Source organism: Cyrtonyx montezumae, unplaced genomic scaffold (assembly GCF_038088225.1).
Source record: "Cyrtonyx montezumae isolate F1298 unplaced genomic scaffold, pur_monq_1.0 scaffold_32, whole genome shotgun sequence".
Lineage (NCBI taxonomy): Eukaryota > Metazoa > Chordata > Aves > Galliformes > Odontophoridae > Cyrtonyx > Cyrtonyx montezumae.
The window spans coordinates 6,981,849-6,997,368 of record NW_027072037.1 but is presented as its reverse complement, the minus strand read 5'-3'; the positions used below and the strand labels follow the sequence as shown (position 1 = coordinate 6,997,368).

Genomic DNA, 15,520 nt, shown 5'->3' with positions numbered 1-15,520 from the left:
AAACTGCCATGAGGTAGAATACGATGTCTGGCACACCAGAATCGGGAGTGTGACAAGTTTTCTATGAACCACTAACTTCAGTAAACCCATTCTCTCAAACCATTTCAACATAACATTAAAACTAACTGCAAGTAAGTATCTCTGTTCAACAAAAAGGGCAATGAAGCAAGTATTCTAACAGGATAACCCATCTTTCCTTATGCTTCTTCCAACATTACTCTGACAAAATTCCTGTGAGCAGTTCACATTGATTTAACACAATATGAGAGCTGGGGTGAGTACACGCCCCAGCTTGCAGCACTTGTGTGTTCAGGGGCACCTGCAAACAATACACAAGACTGGAACCTGTTCATCTGCTGACCAAGAGAAAGATGAGTTTTTCTTTCACTTCAGTCCAACCTTCGTAAGGAAAAGGCTTTGAGTTTGGTCACTCAGAAGTGGTCAGCATCAGGGGAGGAGCAGCCTGGAGAAGCCTACGCTCCAGCTGACCACGTTACAGCTCTAACAACACTATTTCAGTCTTCAGGGCTGTCAAAGCAGCATTTTAACACAACCCTTTTTCACAATGAAAAATATTAGCACTTATAAAGTTCTTAATATCTATGCAAAACAAGTTATAAATAATTCATTTACTCCACATGCGTCTGCACCACTTGAAATGCATCAGTGCTTGTATCAATACAGCGCGATGAATTTACACTGCACAGAATAGACTTAGGGGCATTTGGGCTCTCCATGTATTGTTGATCTGAGCATTATTATTAAAGGTAAACTGAAATAAATTACCTCAGTTACTGCAAGACTTTTTTTTTTTCAGCATGGTAAATAAAACTTATTAGTTCTAGATGATTAAATTAAATATTAGACTTAAAAAGAGCTTAGAGAGTCTATAATGCTATCAGTAAAACATGCAGTAAAACACATGTGCCTCAGTATCAAAGATAAAAGAACTGTTCTATTATGTTTAGTTATTAGGGCATTTTTCAGGAGGACTATGCAAATGCCCAGTTGCAGTTCTCAGATGTGAGCCAGGCACACAGCCATTCTGGCTCTCAATGAGGGGCAGATTTCCAAACAACTAAATCATTTCTGAAAATGCCATTTAGAGCCTTTTGCTAAGCAATCCACTGTTCTCCTTCAGATAAGAATAAATAATATTTTGCCAGTTTTGCAGCTGCAGCAAGTGGGCAAGGAGCAAAGACAGCAGAGTTTGCTTTTCAAATTTTTGGATTAACCAACTTCCTATGAGCCCGAGGGCATCCTTTGGTGTCCCATGCTCCTTGCTGAGCAATATATTGTGCTTTTCATTTCATCTTTTATTCTTTTGTTTAGCTACAACCTCTCTGCAAGGATTACCTCACCACAGTGAGCCACTGTCTGGCTCAAAAAAGATGCACTCCTGGTTGGATCCTCCAGCCACCAAAGCACAGACCCAAATCCTGGCAGCAGCCACCACAAAATACACTCTGTCTTGTAGGATGCCAACAGCAAGGCTGGGAGTACAAGTAATGATGGCAAGCTGCACCTAATCAACTGGGTGTACCCAATGAATTCCAACCTCCCATGGCAGTGGGGTTGGAACCTGATGATCTTTTAAGGTCCCTTCCAACCTAAGCCATTCTATGATTCAGTGATTGTATTAATTACAATAACAAGTACTGCATTGGAAGTGCAGTTATGTCAGCTTTGAGACCAGTTCTCCTTTTTCTCTAGCTCCTTTGAAATCAGTGGAATGACAGTGCTATTGATCTGACATACGCTATTTCCACTTGCCCACCATGAATCAAAAAATGCTTAAACATCAGCACATCCCATCAATTTCAGTAAGTTTCCAGGATAATTCACTGTGTCATCCTGTAAATAAATACTTTTCTCAGAAAGGAAGGAAATATAGATTTGAAGAGCTGAGAGAAATGAATTTTGCAGATCTCTGAGTGATCGTGGTATTGTGCAGCATTATATCATACGAGGAAAAGGAAAACAAGGAGAGACCACAGGTATCTATTTTTTTGTTCAGATTCTCTACAGAACATTGCTAGAATCACTCATTTTGTGGCATGTAGACAGGCAATTTTTCTGCTAGGCCATTTCAGCACTGTTGCTGTATGAAGTTTTACAAGTTTCCCGTGGGCATCTTCGGTCATTCTTTTAATTGCACTTAAACTGGGAATATGAGACCAATGGGAAAGTGTGCTCAGGAATCAGGCTATTGCCCTTTCACCTTGATTATCAGAAACCTTGATCAAGATTTCATCACTTAGTCAGCTGGAGAGAACTGTAGCGCAAGCAAGAAATGAACATTGCAAAATGGCTATGGCTCCTTGGATGGATGACTCTGCTGACTGCAGTCTTGTCTTTAAACAGCAAATTACTTTTGAGTACCAAGTTGTTATGGGCTTGCAAATAAATTCTCTATTATATTAAAATCAGCATCAGTGGTATTAGTAGCAAAGCAACAAGACAAGTCCTTCAAAAGTATCCATGTAGGTTTGCACAATACAACTTTATATTCTATACAGAGGCAATATTTCAGTAATACGAGGGCAGGCAAAACTCACTGGAATTGGACCACATGGGAGGAGGGAAATGCAGTTAAGTACATGCTAGGACTGGACTGTTAATGAAAGTCTATATGACATCAATATGAGAATGTAACTTGAAAAACATGGGAAGTATTTTTTTGACAGAAAACAGCAGTTATGTGGAAAAAACACCTTATATCAACAAAATGGCACACACACCAGAGAGGAGAGGTTATACACAGCTCTGTGGCAGTGCTCCATCCTCTGTAAGTCTGTTTCATTCATTACAATTCCCTCACAGTCTATCAAATAATTAAAACAAAAATAGCAGCAGAGGTCTAAATAAAAACACTTCTTCCTTCATTAGGACCATTAGGTATCTCAGTTCTAAAAATGGATGATAAATAAATGACTCTGAGCTGCAGCATAACTAATAGCTCCTTTGTCACTCTTCCCAAAGAGTGGTTTTGGCAAACACCATTCCCCCAGAGTATGCAGCCTAAAGGACAGCTCCTGCTCACCACAGGTGAGTTTGTGAAGGTGCCTACTGTCTGTCACTGCATTCCTGCCAAGCTGAATTGGTGGGAAAAGTCAGAGACAGCTGTGATGAGGGTGACCAGGGAATATGCTCATTCAATGAGGAGCGGCTGAGGGAGCTGGGATTGTTCAGTCTGGAGAAGAGGAGGCTCAGAGGAGACCTTATTGCACTCTACCACTTCCTGAAGGGGGGTTGTGGTGAGGAGGGGGTAGGCCTCTTCTCCCTGATAAATAATAACAGGACGAGAGGGAATGGCCACAAGTTGCGCCGGGGAAGATTTAGATTAGACCTGAGGAAGCATTTTTTTTCTGAAAGAGTGGTCAGGCACTGGAATGGCCTGCCTAGGGAGGTGGGTGAGGCACCATCCCTAGCGCTGTTCAAGAAGCGTTTAGATGAGGTGCTAAGGGATTTGATTTAGTAGTTGGGTAGGGATAGTGATAGGAGGATGGTTGGACTAGATGATCTTGTAGGTCCTTTCCAACCTAATGTACCTATGAACCTATGAACCAATGCAACCCTTTAGCACTCTCTTTTGTTGTAGGTATTATAAGTGCTCCTAGAGGGCATAGTAGACAACGAAAACCAAACACAAGGAAGGAACTGATCCAGTTCACTTATTAAATTCAGAAGGAAGACTGATAACTTCAGAGATAAAAGCAGCTGGACCAGAACCTACATGAATGGCATGCCATGGATCATCCTATTCTTGCCAAAGCTTCTTGATACTGCAGCTATTTCCAGCAGAAGATGGAATCTTCATCGCCTAAACAGTTTCCTTCCTGAAAACACTGCGTGTATTAATTCCAGCATTATTTGGTTTTCCTCTGACTAGAAAACATACAGCAGCATAAGACAAAAAAAGCACATGGTGTGTGTGCAAGCACCAGCCCAGCTGTTGCTGGGCCACTGTTTTCCAGTTGCTTAGCAACACTTCATCTCCCTGCTGGAAAAAATATTTTGATGAGGGAATATAAAGAAAATGATTTGTTTATGGTAAAATAATGACTTCAACCACTTCTTCGAACAATCACCTACTGAATCCTGGGAGCTCTTAGGGACAAAGGCTGCAGCTTTCAATGCCTAGCTATGAATTCACTGGAGATCCTTAAGTAAGAATCAGCAATAACAGAGTAGTTGTTTTTGCAAATGCAGATCTATTAATCAGGAGAAAAACTGGAATAAAAATTTGAGGACTGAATTTTTGGGCTATCTGTTTTAGCTACCTTCCTTGAGCAGGAGGTTAGACAAGATGACCTGAGGACCCTTCCGACCTCAACCACTGCGTGACTCTGTAATTTCAGGAGCAAACAAGAGAATAGGGTGAATAAAAGAGGAAACATAAAGAGGGACTAGGGAACAAACCGAAGAACTGTTTGTCTCACTTACCATTTATCCACTTAGCCTCTGGGTCATGAATTTTGAAATCAGCACTGAAGAGATCTTCCACTGTTATCTTCCTCTTCTGTGACAAGCTGTTATCTTCAACTGTAACACATTCAAAAACAGATTTTACTTCTACTTTGAAATGTATCTGAAAGTATAGTAAGTGAGTAATGCAGTACGATATTTCATTCAGAAATGGTCTATGTTAAGCTTTCTGTCATTCATAAGCCCATTTGCATTTTTAATATAGAAAAGGACCATTTAATAGTTCACAAACAGAAACCTCTTAGTTATTTATGTATGGAGTCAACCAAGGATTGCTTGACAGCAACTGATCAAAGAAGATATAAAATGTCACACAAACATTGTCATAGATGTCATAGATGTCAGAATTCTGACTATTCCTATAAATATTATTCAACATTGACTATTCTGAAACCATTCTTTATACTGACAAAATGAAACATAAAGTGACTACTTCTTTGACTGATGCTTTTATTTCCTAAAAAGTTGTCATACAAAACCACACTTGTATTTTCTCTTGTAAGGATTTAGATGTTACTTTAGGAATTCACACCAGATTTTCTACAGGAATCACACACCTAAACACAGAAATTTTTGAAAAAGATATATGAGACATGTCCCTAAATCCTTTGCTTTGTCTCCATATTTCTCAAGTATCAACCAGTGAGTGCCAGCAGATTTCTGTCTGCTTACATGTTACTGTAAGAAAATCTGTCCCATCCAGAATGCCATCAAGACTGAACATGCATTAAGTCAAACTGAGTGGAATCAATGGATTATTGGGCTTACAGATGAAGAATGAAAGTGCTTAGTTAATATGAAAATGGATTTTAATTTCCTCAAATATGATTTTTTTTAAAGAAAATATGAACTCCACAACTTCCTTTTTGATTATTTTTTTCCATCAAGATTTTTTTTTTGGGGGGGGGAGGATGAGGAATCATTTTTCATGACCAATTTGTTCCTAACAGTAATTTTTTTTTTTGCTGAAACCATATTTTTATGGAAAACTTTCATGAAAAACTTTCAAACAGCCTTATATACATTTGCTCATTAAAACAGCATGTGAGGCCACTTCAGTATTTCCACAGCAGGTCATCTGTGCTTTGGGGTCTCTCCTCACCACAGCATCCTTGTGCCTGAAGTCTCTTGGTATCACAGAGCCTTCTGTACCTTTTTATTGTACCAAACTTGTTACACTGACAGAACACATTGGTGATTAGAAACAGTGGAAACGGACTCTTTGAAGCCCTCTGTTAGAGGGAAAAATATATTGTCTACAATACTACGTGGAAGACCCTGAGCTATCAGAGACCACTAAAAATTAACTCTGAACGATGCTTTGTTCCACCAAAAGGTGTGCCAATATAGATCATTTTTACCAAATTAAAAGAGATACTTCAATGTTTGTATCTTTTTTTTTTTTTAATGTCTGATTGAGGATTCAATCATACTGCTTAATTTGGCTTCCAGTGTACCAAGACATTAATTCAAGTCAATACAAGTCCTCTGCCAAATCCCTCTATGAGATGCATTATAACAAGCTCTTCCGCATAATTTTATGAAAATTATAGGTCAGAGGAAATCCAGGAAACTGTTTCAATTAGTTTCCTCCATGGCACAAGTTTCTAGCATAGATCACCTGTGAATATTAGGCAGGGTGGAACAGGACATCAGAGTACAGGTGGTTCAAGTGCTGCTTTCCAAATGCCACCTGAAGGAATGCAGACTCTCTGTTCCCTATCATGAAGACATAAGAAAAGGCACAAATAAACTGTGCTGGAGCTTTGGGAAAGGACAGGGTGATAAGCTCTTATCATTCCTTCTTTCTCTGCAGCATCAGACTACATTAGCTGCAGTAGGTCCTATAGACTCTAGGGAAATCAGCTCCTTACACAGGTAGATAGTGATAGGACAAGGAGTTACAGTTGAGGAGATTTAGATTAAAGGAGATCTAGATTACGTGTTGGGGTGCTTTTTTCACTGAGAGAGCAGCGAGGCACTGGCACTGCTACTCAGAAATGCCCCATCCCTAGAGGTGTTCAAGGCCAGGTTGGATGGGGCCCTGGGTATCTTGGTCTGGTGTCTGATCTAGAGGTTGGCAACTCTGCCCATGGCAGGGGCTTGGAACTGGATGATCTTTGAGGTCCCTTCCAACTCAAGACATCCTATGGTTCTACAGGTACTATAAAAAAATGTTAATCTCAGTGATAGCGCTGGAGCGAAAATAACTAAATAATTGTTTGATCAGTGATCTTGGTGGAAAATTCAGATGTATTGACCTTTAGTCTAACACACGGGCAAGTTGGAGTGCTCATTAAGAATGCACACTCCATTCCCCTGGTCCCAGTGGAGAAAAAGCAGAAAAAATACACTTTCAGGATTCTTAAGTTGTCCACTCTGTCCTGAGTATCATTCCTGAGGATACCTTAGAGCATCTCAGCAAGTTGGTGGATACCACACAGAGGTTGCCACAACCTCTTTCCCCCTCTTGTCTCTCCAGCAGCAGACCCATATGGCAGATGCCAACCAGGGCCTGCACAGGAATGGTGCACACAGCACAGAAGCGTTTGATTTCAGTGTCACGTTAGAAACCCATCAACCAAAGAGCACGCATGCATGCTGAGAGACTTGAGAGAAAACAGTGACTTTTTTTTACTTCTGATTCAGTTTCAAAAGTGTGATGGGAACCACACACTGGTCTGATTTTTTGGGTTCATCTATCAACATATCCTTGAAGTCAGTGTACACAAAAGGACATGGGCTGAACTGGTGAAATTTTATTCTCCAGAACATAAATGTAACAAAGATCCAAAACTCCAGAAAGCTCAGAACAAAAGGGAAAAGGGCAGACCCCCTTGCCTGCTTTCCCTCTGAGATACCAATGCTGTTTTTCAAGCTCCTTCTCAGTTCCAGCAATGTTCTGAGGCTGTTTGATGGATCAGACAATCTCACCCACCTTTCCTGACTGCTGCAGGCTCACAGGTATGTCTGTTTTTGCAAATGTCCACCCCTTTGCAGACCTGCTCCAGCACATCAGAAGCTCCCACCCCACCTTGCTTTCCTGCTCAGTCCCTGGGCAGACCTGAGCCCTATTCCACCTTCGTAGAGCTCCCCATTCTCAAAAGACAGTGTTCAGGGCATGCCAAAGAGGCAGCCTGTCTCCTTTTTGTAAAATCCCATGTTTTTACTGGAAAATAATATGTTTCTATGTAACATAAACAAATAAATTACACTTTTTCACATCTGGTCATTGAATACTTAATTGCTCTTACTAAGAAACAAAAGCCATACAAAATTCAGTCCTTTTTAGTCTCACTCTTCAGACAGTACTCCAGAAAGCAGACTTTCTAAGCACAATGCCTAATGATAATTTGAATTTTTAATCAAAACTTCTGTAGGTTAGAGTCTTCTTGAAGATTTGGTACATATATGTGTGTGCAGAGGAGTATCTATAAACATTTGCACATGTCAATACAAATGCACATGTAACTGCTAGGATGAGACCCATATAGATGCCATATGCTGTGAAAAATGAGCAACTGCCAATTAGGAAGGGCTCCATCCCACACTCCTATCACTTATACAAATAGCCTCCCATTTTTCTAAGGTGGGTGGAATGTCAGGACTCACACACACACACAGCCAGATTCCTTCAGCACAGGCAATTGTGTTATAAAATGCAAGCTTTCACCAGTTACTGCTTCCTTTAAGAATACTGTTCTAGAATATCAGAAGATATACAAATCATAAAACTGTTAAAGCTTTGTTAGGATTTTATAATCCTAAGAATCCTCAGAATTTTCTAGTAATAATGCACTTACATTTTAAGCACAAAGTTGGATGAATACAAAGAACACTGTTTCCAGTTTATGAGATAATCCTGAAGCTGGGTGAGTGTCCTGCCTCTCAGAAATCTCAACCAGTAGGGATTTCAGCCTTTCTGAAGCTGAATCCACAGTTTGAAGGTTTGAACTGATTTTAAAAAAGAATCTTGGAGAGATATATGAATCCTTTTTTTTTTTTTTTCCTCAATCATTAAACACCTTAATCAGCATCAGCTCTGCTAAACAAGTCATTTCTGTTCCCCACACTAATACTCTTGCTTTTGCTTGAGGCTGCCCTGAGGTTCGCATTATGGGGAAATACCATCCTGATGATACAAGTCAGCGATCCAACCAACCACTTCTCTTTGTCTGAGCATGGACCATGGTTCTGCATATTGACTGTATCCCAGATGTGCTCCAAATTACCTTGTGCATGCACTGAATGATGCTCAGCATGTTTTAGAGCATCTCTGCATTGCATGCGTTGATGTTGCATTGTAAAACGGACCTTCAAGCCAAAAGGAAATACTAAAAGAACAATGGTTTCCCAGCCAGGGAGAGGGCCAAGATAGATGCAAGCAAGAAATGCAGAGATTAAATGCAAATTATATTTGTACTAGCACAGCACTGTCAGATTAGACTCCAATATTATCATCAGAAGAAAGACTTAAGTGTGAAGTATTCTCAAGAATTTCACTCTGTCCATGCCAGGATGCATCACCCCACTTGAGAGATGCAGAGAAGAGGATTTTTTCCAGCGTCACAGTTGGCAACAGCTCCCCATGAAAATCCACAAATCTGCTATGCTTCCTTACTTCCCTCTCCCAGACCTTCCATGGCTCACAGTTAAAATATCCACCACTTTATTTTCTGGATACCAAAAGATAAACATTTCTCCATCCAGTGAGCTATTCTAGCACAGGTAGATGCATATTCCACTTCTTTTGGGCAGGCTCCTTTATCTTCCCCTCTCCTACCTTATTGAGAAGTTGTATCCACAGTCAGGATTAGCAGTGTTTCTGCTTGTGACACTTGCCAAGCCATCCTCAATGTCTCACTTAGTAGTGCCTGTGAAATGAGCCTCCTGTTACCCTGTGCCATACCATGTCCTTGTAACAAGCTCCAGGACCAGTGGCCCAAAGAAAACTGATCTCAGCTGCTGCCAAGCCACAGCAGCAATCTAAGCTATCGTATTTTACCCTTGGCAGAGCCTCACCATGAAGCAGACTGGATCCATGTTAAAAACAGAAGCAGTTCTGAGCTCAGAGTTTTATCTGCATGCAGGGGACAGTGCAGAAACACCAACAAGGGATAAACCAACCCGAATACCATTTTGCTAAATCAGAAATCTCAAAAGATGAGATTTGAAATTTTGGCATATAAATTGACTTGGCACTTTCCTCAGTTTTAAACAGAGACACTCTCAAAGGTGCTGTTTGAAACTCTTGCTACATATGTACCAAAAATTGGGTGATTTATTTGTATACATGTCTATACACACATAGAAATACAAAATGTCTTTGTATATTCACATACCAAGAACACACAAATGCACATATGATTTTTACTTAATTCTGAATGTGTGCATTTCACTTTCCCAATTCATATTATATAAAACAGAAGGTAATCATATTAAATCATACTTCTTTTTTTTCCTAAGAGAATTTTAACAAAAGGGTCTCAATGCTCAGTACATCTTTTCTGTATCACCACTTACCTGGACAATAGCACCATAGTATGTATAGTCATAACAGTCATTAGTGGATATATATATATCTACTAATTGGATATATGTATATATCTAACAAATGTATATACATATATAAATTGATATATGTGTATATCTAATAAATATATATATAAATTGTGAGTCATTTCCTATATAGAGGAGAAGAAAAGCTCAGGAGAAGTCCTAAATGAGATCTACAGCAGAGTGCAGAACTGAAACCAGAGCCACAAAATCCTCAATAGACACTAAAGAGACAGTCTCCATAAAGTCTATATAATCTATATAGTCTTTATTACAGGTGGTCACATGGAAAGAACGATTTGTGACTCAGTGGATGTTTAGCTCCTCCCCACGTATCTACCTACATGGGATCCTGCTCTCTGATGGAAGCTGTACCTGTGCTCTCATCTGTGCAGTGAGAGGCACTGGCAGCACTGTGAGGCCCACAAGTATGGGTTTAAGAATCTGTGCTTCAGCATTCATGTTTGAAAAGCCAGGGATTAAACTTCCATAAAACAGAGGTAATGTTTCCATACCTAATGGGTATGGACAATTTCATCACAGGAAGTATCTGTTGCCCGATGTAAATGCAGACCACGTGCCACACCTGAAAATACCTCTGAAATGAACTGTATGATCCAAAGGTGTCAATCTGAACCCTAGCAAAAGCAACTTGAAGAATAATTCTTAATTAAGTTTAACTTTAATTAATGTAGTTACTTATTTATTCTGGTGTGACCATGTACATAACGAATCCTGGAGCTTGTTACAACTGAACACAGCATGTCATTAAATAACCAACAGGACACATCAGTCATTGTTTCACTCATTTTCCAATTAACTATGTGAAGCACTGTGTTTCTTGATTTGTCGCTCTCAGATTTATTTTACACCAGGACTACAGAATAAGAATGGTGTCAGGGAAGATGGGCCAGAACTGCATGTGAGTTCACATGCTATGAGCTCCTAGAAATTTCTGCCTCACGGTTCCCATCTCATTTTTCTGCTTCACCACCTTGATCTCTTCCATCTCCTATGGTTTCCTTTTCCCTTGTCACCTTTCTCCTATTCCATCTGTGCTTGCACATACACATGCAAGGAGGAGACCTTTTCCTTCTCCTTTAGACCCCTCTACAGGTGACCTTCTACCTTATTCTGTAGCTCCTAACCCTTTCTGACACCACGTTCTATGTTTTTTATCTCATTAATTTGTCCTTTCATATTCAGATAAAAGCTTCTCAGAGGAAGAAAAGCATGTTATTTTCTCTGCTTAAGTAGTCACTGAAATTTCAAGAGCTGTAGAAATACATAATAAATAATCACAATGATATCACATTAAGATTCAAACCTACAACATCAGCAGCTACTGCAAGAGAAGTCATTTATAAGGATCCTGTGTACTGAACTTTGCTGAAGCTCAGTAACAAAATTAACTTAAAGAATCTCTAATAGGGAAGTTTCTAATTATCTGCTGGAGTTATCTAGCATCTACCTATCTGGAATTGCTTTGTAAAGCTGAAACACTACAGTCTAATATAAAAATCAGTACATTGAATGTGAAAAGATTTAGGTGCCTACACATAGGAATTCAATGCAGGTGCTCCCGAGTACGCACCGAACTGGTGGTTGCAGCCCCACGTGGGCATGGACTTCAGGAAGTGCCATGGCCTAACTGAGTGTCCCCCACCAATGTCTCAGGTGCCCTCTACCTCTAAAACAACACTTGCAATCTGTGCTTAGAGAACCAAGTTTCATCCTGGTACCTTCAGCTCAGCAGTGGTCTTGATCTTTGAATCAAAATGTAAAACTCTAAACCAATCTGCTTGCAAAGTGGTATTGAACTCAGCATCTCAACATGCTAAATGTTGACTTTGATGTTGACTTTGAAGTCAGCTTACAATCCTTTTACTCTTGGAAGTGTAAAGTTACAGAAGAAAACAGAATGAAAATGAGTTAAAGGTGATAAATACCTGGTGTCAGGAGTATAACAGAGGTGACAATCAGGGAGCAGATAACGAGAATAACAAGTAAGGCAATTGCAATTCCTTTCCAGTTTCTTTGTGGAGGATTACTCCCCACCAGCTCCTAGAAATATCAAAGGAAAGCAAATGTTTAGAAAAGGCACTGAGAGAAAGAGACAAACTGTAGAAAGCGAAGAGCAAAGTATCCTGCACAACTGCAGAATGTGGCAATGGTTGGGCAAGCAGTATGAACCAAGTACAGTTCATGATATTACAATACATGGTGGTGTGAATATAAATCCTCTGAAATCAGATTATGGATAAATAAGTGCACTGTACCTATAGAATGCTCAGGCTCTGCTTGCCCACACCAACCTCACCTTTCAAAGATCAATTTCCTACCTCCCTTCATTAAGTCTGAATGAAGAGATTTCCAGTAACTTTCAGACGACTTTTAAAATAAGATAGAGAGGAATACACAAAGATAAATAATTCACAGAGGCATGTATGGAGATAAAATCAATGAGGATATCTCCATGGTGACTTTTTTTGCCTTCTGAGAAAATATCACATCCACACAAACCACCTCTTTCATTCTGATGTTGGTAGGTCTAAGGACATGAAGACAGGCGTCACGTCAAGCATACCCATTGTATTTACTCATGTCTTTAAATCTTTAGAATAAAGGCTCCATCACTCTTCACTGCCTAGCTTTGACTTCACCGTGGTTGTACCATATAATCACCTATGATGTATACAGTTCCTCTGCTCTCGAGACAGAATTTTTTATGAAGTCCTGTGTTCACATTCACAAGATCTTGAATTATTGTGCCTTATTCCTCTCATGCTTTTTTTCCTGGATTTTCCCTTATCATTACATACTAAAAATGAACTGATCCATGCACTGAAGTAGCTACAGTATGAAAGATCCATGCTCTCCACTTTCTTAGAAGGATGACCTTCCTCAGACCTCAGTGCCTGAACACTCTAAATGCTCATCTTCCATGCCGACTTCTCTAATTGTCATGGTTTTATGGTTTGTCATCAGTATGCTGATGGGTCCATGAATCCCTTCACCCATGTGTCAAGGAACCAGGCTGAACCAGGCCAAACCTTGACACTAATTTAGGATTTTTGCTTCATTTCTTAAATTATGGGGTGTGATGGTTCTAACACAGACTGTCTGGTATGTCTTCAGCTCCTCTTCCCCTCCCCAAGGAATACAAAAAGCTCTGCAATAGAATAAGCATTTCTGTGATCCAGAGAGCTTATTTTCAACATTTTTTGCAACCTCTTCCCTCCTTGCCTTCTTCTCAGCTGTGCTTGGCTTTTTATTTGAAATGCAAAATAATTAAAAGGAACAAATTTATTGAGCAATCTGAAAAGTAGGCCAGGGTCCTTGAGAAATGTAATTTTGTCACCAAGTAAACAGAATATAAATACTTGCATTTTTATAGCATCTTCACCCTAGGTACCTTAAAAATATCAATTAATTTCATCTTAGAACAGAACAGCTTTACTGGGAAAGTATTTTTGACTCCATTTTTCAGGGAGTGGAAATAAACCCAGGAAAAAAGTCCAGGTCTTGTTAGAAAGTGGCAGAGATATTCTTCTTTCCACAGCAGGGCACAGGGTGATCCAACAGGATGATGGGAGAAATGGGGAAAAGCAGCTGAAAAACTACTGTGCTTCTGTACAACCACTGCCAAACTCTGGCCATATCTTAAGGACAGATAGAGGGAAGTGCAAGCAGCTCCCCAAATAGGAGTTTTAAAGCTGACCGAAGTACTTTAGGGGTTTGAATTAGTTCTACACACCCAGACCTACAAAACACGAAGTCTCCCCATTCATGCATATTCTCAAGCTTTCACTGAATCAGTACTCCCATTACATCTATTACCATATCAAAACTCCATTAATTCTTTAGTGGTTCTACCAATACTGGAAGAAAACCACAATAACTAAGATGGGGAATTTCTAATACATCAAGAAAAATATTCATAAACAAAACTTTGGGGTTTAATACACTGCAACAAAGCAGAAGAAATGTTTTCATTTTGCTTTCAAAATATCATCAGAAATTTTTCCTGGATAAAAAGCAAGAGGTGATAAATGACATTTCAAACAAAGGCAAACAGTGTTATTCAGGACAGGTCTGTATAGCAGTTTTGTTATTCTGTCATTTTAAGTCTCTTCTGATGGAATCACTTACAGGTAATCTGCACACAGTACCATATAAACTAGCACCCATGTCTTGGGTCTTTCCTACTTTTATTTCTGTTGATTCATAGAAACACTGAGGTTGGAAAGACCAATAAGACCAACCCATGCCTGTGACGCCACACCTCCACTACAGCTGTTGATTCTAAAGTTATTACTTTGTCTTCAATACTGAAATCTGAGTATAAAACACAACTGAATATAAACCAAACATACATAGTTTCTGCTCTGACAAAACAAATCTCCTAAAAACAGGATAGGACATGTTAAAACAGCCAATCATCTGTGTGAATCATCTGCCTTCTACTTATTACAAAGAACGCACACAAAGCCTACATGACCTCTGCAAGCTAGTGAGAGCCTGTCACCCTCCCTTTTTCTCCTTTTTCCCTTCACTGTTTCCACCCCCTTCTATCTTTTACATAAAACATTAATTGCTTCTGGATTAGGGAAGTAAAACAGATGTTACCACAGCTTTTAAGATAAGCACCCTCCATTGATGCTGCGTATTACAAACTGTAAATGTTATCACTCTCATCTTCATTTATGATTGAAAAAATAACACTACCCACCTGTGAACCTGTCTTTGAAGCCATAAATCCAGACACACAGTATTTTAAGACTATAAAATGCAGATTCGTGGTGACATGTTTTCCTCCCTGTGAAAAAATGACTGCTCTGACATGTTAGGGATGAAGGATAGATGTGCTCTGATCCAAGATGCTGTCAACAAAATTATTTCTGGCATAGTTATTTGAACCCTGCTAAAAGTCTGCCTGTGTGGTGGTAATATTACAATAATATAATAGCTTCTTGAAACAAGCATTCAGTCACAATGCTGATTTTTGTTTTCAATATCTATGCCAATACTGTTCAGTGAGAGAAGGATGAGGCAGACATAACTTGACAAGCAGTGTATATTTACTGAATAAAGCTGTACATCCTGGGCCAAAGTCCCTGAAGTATCAACACTGCCATAGGGGGCAGGCCATGGTGGGTCTTTGAGAACTTTTCAATTTGGAGATTTAACTTCTGTGCTTAAAGAAAAGTAACTGAGAGTGTGTGTTATCTGGTGTTATGCACCTACATACCATTCAGAATACACAAACCAATCTGCACCCACTGCAAAACCCAAATCTGCCCAGAGAGGTGGTGGAGTCTCCTTCTCTGAAGATGTTCAAGACACACCTGGACACCTACCTGTGCAGCCTGGACTAGGGAGCTGCTCTGGCAGAGGGGTTGGACTCGATGATCTCTAGGGGTCCCTTCCAACCCCTACACTTCTGTGATTCTGTGATACACGTGCAGACAGGAGA

General features: G+C 39.7%; 1 protein-coding gene across 1 annotated transcript in view; it reads right to left on the bottom strand.

Moving 5' to 3' along the window:
- Positions 1-15,520, bottom strand: part of DPP6 (dipeptidyl peptidase like 6) — a 381,910-nt gene that overhangs the window by 152,160 nt on the left and 214,230 nt on the right. The window contains exons 2-3 of the mRNA XM_065744804.1: positions 11,994-12,108; positions 4,447-4,545 (exon numbers count right to left, since the gene is read on the bottom strand). Coding sequence (XP_065600876.1) covers positions 4,447-4,545; positions 11,994-12,108 — 214 coding nt within the window. The remainder of the gene's footprint in view (positions 1-4,446; positions 4,546-11,993; positions 12,109-15,520) is intronic.